Here is an 8,978-nt window from a genome sequence, read left to right as displayed (position 1 = left end):
CAGTGTGTGGAGCCCTGTGAAGGGAGAGGGGGCTCAGCCAGAGAGAGAGAGCTGAGCCCTGACCCCAGTAAGTCCTCCAATGTGGGGAGGCAGAGTTTGGGTCGAATATAACACTGGTAGTAGCACCATGACCTGCTTCCCATGGGGGGAGTGAGAGTCCCCTGTGAGACCCTGAGGCACCAGTTGTGGTGTGAGATGACCCCAGCTCCCCACATCTGTGGAGGAGGACCCAGAGAGGGGGACCCTGGGATAAGACTATGGGTCATACATCAAGGCCTGCCAGAGCTTCCCCTGACTGGCCCAGGCTAGGGCCAGGACTGGGAGGGTCAGAAGGGCAAGGAGGCCCACCGAGAGAGACGCCCAAGAGCCAGGGGCCTGGGGTCCCGACTGGCTTGGAGGTGGGCTGGGGCTAGTGTGAGCCGAAGGTCCCAGTGAGGGGACTACACCTAAAGGGGAACCGGTGGCAGGAAGATATATGGCCTGGTATGATGAGTCCACCTGAAGGGAGGAACTCAGCTGGGGGTCCTACAGCAGGATTCTGAGCCCCATCATGGGGGACTGGTGCGTCTGAGAACATCATGATGTCATCTGCGAGGCTTGGGCTGCGGTGTAGGGGAGGAATGGAGCTGCAGATAGCGTCCCCTAGCAGTGGGGCAGAAAATAAGGAGGAGCACTCTAGGTTTGATATTTAGAAGTGCTGAGTACCAACCCTTCAAATAAAAGTCAGTGGGAGCTGTGAGTCCTCTGTGCTGTTTGAAACTGGTCCTCAGGGCCCCCCTCCCGCCCCAGCATGCTATAAAAACTCCACGGTTCACCTATGCTGCAACAACTGTTTTTCTGTATGTCCAGTAGATTTAAAGCTGTTTTAAATTAATAGTTATACAGTTACTTTCCATTTTCCTAATTTTTATGTATTTAATGATTATTTTTGATTTGCCTATTCAGTGTGAAACTTGTTGCTGACGCTGAGCAAGTCAGAGCTCCCCCTGTCCCCTTTGCTCACCAGGATGCAGGTCCAGTTGCAGCTGTCCCCTTTCCCCCCTTCCCCCTCCCGCTCCTTTGTGGTACTGAGCTGGTGCCCTGCCCCTGCCCCCATTGGCGATGCATAGTGGGTCAGCCGTGCACTCCCTGGAAGCTCCAGCCATGAAACTGGGAGTGCCGGTGGAAATGCACTTCCTGTTTTGCTGCTGGCTTGGTAATTGGCCACTGGGAGATGCCCCCCCCATTGGCGATCTGGTGCCACACATGACTGAGGAGCCACGAGTTGCCCATGCCTGCCCCTGCCCATGCTGTTGCCCCTCACTCCCAACTGACAGCCTCCTTCACTTCCAGCGCACAGCCCCCACTCCCCCAGCCATGTTGGTGCCTTTCACTCACAGCCCTCAACCCCTCCTCCCTGGTGGTGGTTCTCACTTCCAACTTGCAGCCCCCCCCAGCCCCATCCCAGCCCTGCTAATGCCCTTACTCCTGACTTCCTGTCCCCTATCCTCAGTTCCCCGCTCCCCCCAGTGTGTAGGGCAGGGGGGAGGATGTGTGGAGCAGGGAGAGCATGGCCCAGGTGCTTCTACTCTCCTCAGGCCACCTACTCTGCCAACCCACTCCACCCTACCTCCCTTCCAGCAGCACAGGAGGAGTGAGGGCAGTGCGCCCCCTTCCTCCCCCATCCGTTACTACTCCTGCTGCTTATACCAAGGTTGGTGCTGGGATCCTGGTGGTTGCGGCAATGAGTCTTTCTGTCCATCTGGTCCCACCCGCTGGCATATGGGCTCATCCTGCTGGGGTTCTGTGCTAGGTGAGTGGCAGCAGAGAAACTTCGTCAAGCAGCACCCAGCTCTGGGCAGTGTCCAGCCCCAGGCAGCCCCGATTCCTTGGTGTGGGCCGCGTTTCTCCTTGGGGTTGGCGAGCAGCTGGCACTTGTCATGATACAGTGGGGGTGCAGGCAGCCTCCAGGCAGGGGTAGAGTGTGGTGCTGTGGCAGGCGGCGCCTCATGAGAAGGTGCATTTGAAGAGCTTGCTGGGCTGCTGCACCGACAGCACTGTGCACTGCCCTGCCTACCTCTGAAGCTTGCGTAGTGCTGGGCTAAGCCAGCAGAAGCCCAGCACAAAGAGTGCCAAGGCTGAGCCCCCTGCCTGGAAACAGCGGGCTGCCAAGCACTGCTCTCCTGCCTCCTCGTCTCAGGTGCAGATCCCTTGAAACCTGCTTGCAGCCCCCATGGGGGGCCATGAGCTCTTGGTCGAGAAGTGCTGTTCTAGAGTATAGCACAGGGGTTTTCAACCTTTTTTTAGTCTAAGTACCCCCAGTGGCTGGATGCCAAGCAGGGGTGGCGGGGGGGCTAGTGCTTGGCCACATGCTGAGTGGGAGATGGGACACGGCTGGAAACAGAGCAGGGAGGCAGGGTCAGTGTGCAGGCAGTCAGAGACAAAACGCTGCTGCCTCCCAGGAGCAGGGCTGGGGTGGGGTGGGGTGGGGTGGGGAAGCTCACCGGGCTGGGGTGAGGGCAGCAGCGTCCTTCTGCAGGGTGGGGAAGCTCACCGGGCTGGTGTGTGGTGGCAGCCACTGCCGTGTGCAAGCTTCTCTGCCCTGTAGAGGAGCAGTGCTGCCCCCACCCCAGCTCAGTGAGCTTCCCTGGCCCTGCTCCTGGGAGGCAGCGGCGCTCTGTCCCTGCCTGTCCCCGCGTACTCCCTACGACCGGTCCAAGTACTCCCAGTGGTACACATGCCCCTGGTTGACAGCCCCTGGTATAGCAGGATCAAAATGATAAGTTATTTGGGGTAGTGGTTGCTTTGTTTTTTTACGTATATATTATGTATGCACTCATCTAGTACAATAACGTCTTCCATACTGGCTGAGGATTCTTGGTGTTGAAGTAAACACAAAAATTAAATACTAATACTACTGAATAGTACTATGTGCGTAGAGGAAACAACAGTTTTGAAGTATACATGTGTATTTAAACATGAAAATCTAGTTGGAGAGACTCAAATATTGTAAAAGCAGTGAAAGACTTATTTTAGCAGGTTAAGTTTTACTAAATATAAATGTTATGATCTCCCTGCAAAAAAAAAAAAAACTACTGTAAGAGGTTTTGAAATAACTATGATGGTTAGCTAGAAAGAAAATAATAATATGGGATAATTTTTTTTTGTTTGCTGTGTATTATAAAGAATTAATCTACTACAGGATGACGGCATAGTAGTAATAATCTATAGCATTTACATATTATTAGAAATTAACTTGGGCTAGACCCAAATATTTCTCATGGGTATTTAAGTCCCACAGAAATGATGTAAATTGACCCTACTGCTACAGTTGCAAAGTCACTTAGATACCTAGAATTGTCAGCACTTTCACTTTGGCCTAAAATCGTCTCTGAGCTAGACTTCATTTTCTGCATGTACTCAGAAGTGATCCAGATCAAGCACTGAGTTGTCTAAGCCCTGCCTAAGCTCCATTCTGATCCATATTGAAGCTAGGACATGCCTGAAGACAACCTATATTCCCCAGTCTATTAAACATCCGTAGAACACTTGACACAGACAACACAGAGTTCAGTTCAAAGCCCATCACCCATAGTGACTTTCATTCTTGAGCACAGCTGGTGTGGAGGCTCTGGTGCCATCCACATGGGTACAGTAATTCTTAGATCTGTGGTCTGGTAGCCTGAATTGGAGCATCTTAGCATTTGTCGTCTTTTGGCCTTTTTGTAGGCCTGTGTTAGTGTCTTGTCTGTCTTCTTTCTTCTGGCTCTGGTGACCATTGTCTTCATGTTCCTGTACTGCCATGTCTTGGACTCTTGTGCATTCTTATTATAGTGAACTTTCCTGAGGGCCTGCTACCTTTCTGCTTTGCCCTGAGAGCCACATGAGCATATCTGTGACCCTCCAGTTCAAGCCACACCAAGTAGGCTTTCCTGCACAGTTGATGAATAACATGGTAGGTAGCCTTTGACACGGGTGATGCAAGTGAGTAGCTAAGATGTTTGATCCTTGGAGCATCTGAGGATATAAAAGAAGAACCTGACTGTATACCAGCATTTCAGCACAGAGGTGATATCTAGTTACCATGCACCCAAAGCAGTAGTGGCCACACAGGTAAACGGATCAACCAGATCAGGGGAGTGTGCAAAATCTGGAGGTAAAAAAAACTCTCTTCTTTCAGCAGATTTACCTTGATTCAGAGGGTTTCCTCAAGAGACTGAATTAATTCTTTCTGGAATTAGAGCAGCCAGATTTAGATGGAGGTCACTTGTTTGTGTATCTATGGCCTACCTTGAGAATATTCTAATGCAGACCCATTGAAAAATAGTTTGAATTTTCTATTTAACATTTGCAGAGAGTAAGCATTAAAAGAACTTCTGTTGCACACAGGGTACTGTTGTTGAAAGCCAATGAATTGGCATGTTCTAATCAGGCTGTTACGAAAGATGTTTATAATAAAGTTAATTAAGTCAAAAGTTAGGGTATAATAACCTTATTCAGGTGTTAGAGCCTTGGAATAATGATGTACTGTTTGCTGCAAATGAGAAGTGTGATTGTCTCCAAAAAAGGGACACAGGAATATACAGTGTCACTTAAAATGCATTCAGATTCATTCCAACCTTGTTGCACTATTTCAGAAAGTACATGATAGTCTTAATACTGTATTTTATCTGCTTATTGTTTGATCTCCTTTTTCTCAGAGTAAACAGAATAGCTTCAGACCAGTCCAAGCTTCAGAACTGACAGCAAGTGAAGTTCCTGATTTAGTAGATTGTTTAGAGCTTAATTTCCCTTGTGTTCTTTGGGGAGTTAGTGCCCCTGACTGGAAAATAATTTGGGCTCAACAAAGACAGTAACTTTGTTGCACTGGTCCAACAAATGGAATACAATTGTGACACTATAAAAGAAACTTCAAGCAAATGATCCATTCAGGAGCCTTACATAATCATAGCGGGTTTGGGTTTCCTGCAGTTTTGAGCTTTACCTCTTTTGATTATCATACGATCTGAAAAAAGGCATAGAGTTTCAGGTAGAGTGGCTCACAATAAACCTATTCAGGGCAACTCTCTTTTATTAGTTTGAACTGTATCTACAGAGTTCTCTTCATCTGTGGCTCTACTAAAAGAAACTATTTAAACTTGACCAACTTGCCAGGATCCAGGAGTTACAAGCAGAGTATCGTTTTGTTTTAGATAAGGGGATTTAGTACATTGGGCTTTATCTGCAGTTCTTAAATGACCCTGTTTATCTCTTCTAAATTGTGAAGCTTTTAAGACTTAAACCTCAGTAAAATTCCACACAACATGGTTTTTATAACAAATTTGGAATTATTTTTAACTTATGTCCAGTTTGGTGGGGGTCCCTTTATCCTAAAGCACTCACACAGCATAGTTGATCGGAGGTCATAAAAAACAAACATGAGTTTCCATTCTCAACCCTTCTCATAACGTAGCAGTGTTGATGGGCTGTGGCTGAGGGCTGGGGTGATGTGGGTACTAAGCTACATGGTGGACAGCTCAGAGTTTGCAAGTTTGAAGCCACAGAAGAAGTGCTTACAGTGCGGCCCTATCAGATTCTAGCGAATCTGAGAATTCTGCTAAATACCTTGTCACGAGGACATGAAAAAGGAAGGATAGGCTGTAATTGGAAGAGAGGACAGAAGTGTTATCTGTGGTTTTTCTGTTAAGGGAATGGACTAGCCTGATGTAATTGAAGTTCACAATGTCTAGACCCTTGCCTGCTTCTGTACATTCAAACAATGACTATAGTCTGTGGAAAAGCATACAGCTTTCCCCTAGCTTCACTTAGCAAGGAGATTATACTCTTTCCTATTGTATGTAGTTTCCACCACAGTCATCCTCCATGACTTTGTTACTTTGGGGTTGGATAACTGCTGTGTTCTCTACCTGAGGCTGCACTTAGGAACCTTTTAAGAACTTCACTGATTGTGGAATGTCGCTGCTTGCCCATTTACTGGACTTTCACACTTATGCTCCATAGACTATGCTAGTTTCTGGCTATACACCAGGAATATTCCAGTGTTTGACTTTGACTTACAGTGCCTCTTAGGGTTTGGAGACTTCTCTTTTTGACTGTTGAAATCAGCTGGAGCACTTGATATGACAGTCCCTAGTTTTGCATGTCTGAGGGCTACTGACAAGCATTTCCAATGAAGGATCCACAGCTATGAACTTTTTTCCACTTCTTTAATACTACAGTTCCTACATTTATTTACCTTTTTAAGGACATAGAAATGCTTATCTATTTATTTACATCTTGTCTCAGTGTGAAAATACACCAGTATACCCATAGCTGAATGTTTCATGATAGCTCTGCCTGTCAGACTCTCCCGGGTGAAAAATATGTGCATGAATATACGTGACTTTATTCACTATTAATTATTTTACTTTGGAATAATTATTCTGCCATAGCTATACCAGTTGGCTTACATGTGTGGACATACTCTTAAGCCTTTTCTGAGTTGAGCTCAGGAAAGTTCTCTGTGTGTTGGGAGGAATATAGGTTTTGGGGGGCAGACTATGGTTGGCACGTTAATCTAGAAAGATTTGTGTGGGTACCTAACTCTTCTTAGTAGATTTACCAAAACTGAAAATAAAGTATTGGTAATTAACATTAAATAGAAGATTGCTTACTATCATACATTTTATTGCAGGAATGTACCCCGGAAAACCTAGAATTGAAAAAGAAGATTTTTGGTCAGTTAGATCTTATGGTCAATGATGACATCATCATAAGCAGCTCGACTTCCTGTCTTTTACCTACCAAATTGTTCACTGGCCTTAAACATGTTAAGCAGTGTATCGTGGCACACCCTGTAAGTAGTCTAACATATTTTGTTCTTTGCTTCAGTGGCCTATAAGTTTAAACTGAGTTTTAGTTTTAATGACTCTGTCCTGCAGAGGGAAAGAAAAGAAGTGTTTGAGTACTGAATGTTATGCATTAGGATCATGAAGCACTGCTTTTTTTTTTTTTTTTTGACTGAGCTAGTTCTCCTCCTCCTCTCACCCTAGGGGGGATGGGAGAAGCAGGAGACATGCAATATATCAGTCTGGGCAGTCATCAGGGACGTCAGAACAGAGCACTACCTTTACTTTAAGGTTTCTCTTACACCTGTTGTTCAGCATGAAGTACACTGTGGAATTAATAAAATGCTCAGTGCCAAAGGCTAGGTCTACCCTGCTTTGTGGCAAGCTTAGGAATGCTGCCAACAAGTGTCCCCACCCATTGACTCCCACTCTGTGTAGGGCTCAGAAATTAAGTAGTGTAGGCTGGTTTGACATGGTCTTGAGCCACGTGCCCAGAGCCACCGTAGAGCTCCGACTCGGGCATGCTTACCCCTAAACCAACTGCACTGCCTAATTTATGGGCATTGTGGTGTGCTGAACAGCAGTGCATCATCAGGGTATGCTTCTGATGGTACTCCCCTGCTCACTATAAAGGCAGTGAAGATATGTGCGGCACCCCTTGTAGCCAGGCTTGATATAGCACCCTTCTAATCAGCTTTGTCCCTGTCTGTTGTTTTAATTCTGACCTTTTTCTGGTGTAACAAAGTTCAACCCCAAAACCAGAGTCTGGAGGGTTGTAGCCTTTGCCTGGGGTTCAGAAGTGCTTGGCCTCTATGGACAGGGTCACTACTTCCCCTTTTAGGGAAAGGGGACCCACACAGAGCCCTTCTCCTTTATTGGCTCCAGTCCAGTTACTTCTGGTAAGCAAAAAAGAGAGGACATATTTTTCCCCTGAGCTGCTTCCTGACTTCTGCTCATCAGGCTCTCTATACGTTGTTCCCTCACAGTTTCCTCCTATTCTGTGAGTTTTTCTGCTTGTCCATCATGTTCTGCCTGGACTGCACTCTGTTAAAGAAGCTGATTCCAGTGGGCTCATTGTCACAGCTGAGGAAGTAATTTCCCCTAATTAGCTGTTTTTAGTCATGATGTGCAGTGATTGTTCTTGAGCCAAAAGCATTATCGTGCTTTTTGCTGGCACTTTATATTCAAAAGTGATTTTTGCACTCTGTCTTGGGCCATTTTCCTCATGAAATCTCAATATAACAAAAAATTGAGTGAAGCTGTGAGCCAGGGAATCTTTTCTGTTGTCTTTTTCTGTATCTGCCACTGTTATGTAGCATTTTCATTGCAATGCTCTCCTTTTTTAATGTGTGCATTACTGATATCTTGAGCAAGGGAAAGGACAAGGCAGAGGAGAGGCAGAATGAGCATGAAGCAGCTTGGGAAACAGGTTATATAAAAGGGACAGTTGCAACCAGTGGTTTGGATACAACAGGGAAATAAAACATAAAAGTTTTCAACTCTGGCAGAGATGCCATTTTGTGTTTTCTGGGAAGGGAGGCAGTTAAATGCTAAGCAGGCAGAGAGACCCCTGGCTCCACTCAGTGTGATGGCAAACAGCTGACACACAAAGAGTAGTTTTAAATCCCACTTTTCAGGGTGATTGTGATACAGTGCATAGATTCATAGATGTTGGGTCGGAAGGGACCTCAGTAGGTCATCAGGTGCGACCCCCTGCCCTGGGCAGGAAAGAGCGCTGGGGTCAGACAACCCCAGCAAGGTGCTTGTTCAGTCTCCTCTTGAAGACCCCCAAGGCAGGGGGGAGCACCACCTTCCTTGGAAGCCCCTTCCAGATTCTGGCAAACCTTACTGTGAAGAAGTTCTTTCTGATGTCCAACCTAAATCTGCTGTCCATCAATTTGTGGCCATTATTCCTAGTTACTCCAGGGGGTGCCCTAGTAAACAGAGTATATCCTGTTCCATGCTGCCATGGAACTACATGTGCCTCTGGCAGCTGGGGGGGCATGGTGGTGGCAGGAGCACAGCAGTGTAAGTAGGGGAGCCCCACAGACACGGCTGGCACTGTCAGCAGTGGGGAGGGCAGGGGTGGTGAGCACTGACCAGGGGTTGGCGACCGCCCACAGACACTGGCAGCAGTGTCAGTGGCGGGGTGGCGAGCAGTGACCACCCACC

At 47.0% G+C, this 8,978-nt stretch overlaps 1 protein-coding gene across 2 annotated transcripts in view; it reads left to right on the top strand.

Moving 5' to 3' along the window:
* The window catches only part of CRYL1 (crystallin lambda 1), a 120,777-nt gene that overhangs the window by 56,471 nt on the left and 55,328 nt on the right, over positions 1-8,978 (top strand). For both annotated transcript variants that reach the window (XM_019524868.1, XM_019524869.1), the window contains exon 4: positions 6,653-6,814. In XM_019524868.1, coding sequence (XP_019380413.1) covers positions 6,653-6,814 — 162 coding nt within the window. The remainder of the gene's footprint in view (positions 1-6,652; positions 6,815-8,978) is intronic.

This window comes from Gavialis gangeticus, unplaced genomic scaffold (genome assembly GCF_001723915.1).
Source record: "Gavialis gangeticus isolate Ggan-Ray unplaced genomic scaffold, GavGan_comp1, whole genome shotgun sequence".
Classification (NCBI taxonomy): Eukaryota; Metazoa; Chordata; order Crocodylia; family Gavialidae; genus Gavialis; species Gavialis gangeticus.
Note: the sequence above shows the minus strand (reverse complement) of the source record. Positions and strands in the feature narration are given on the sequence as shown.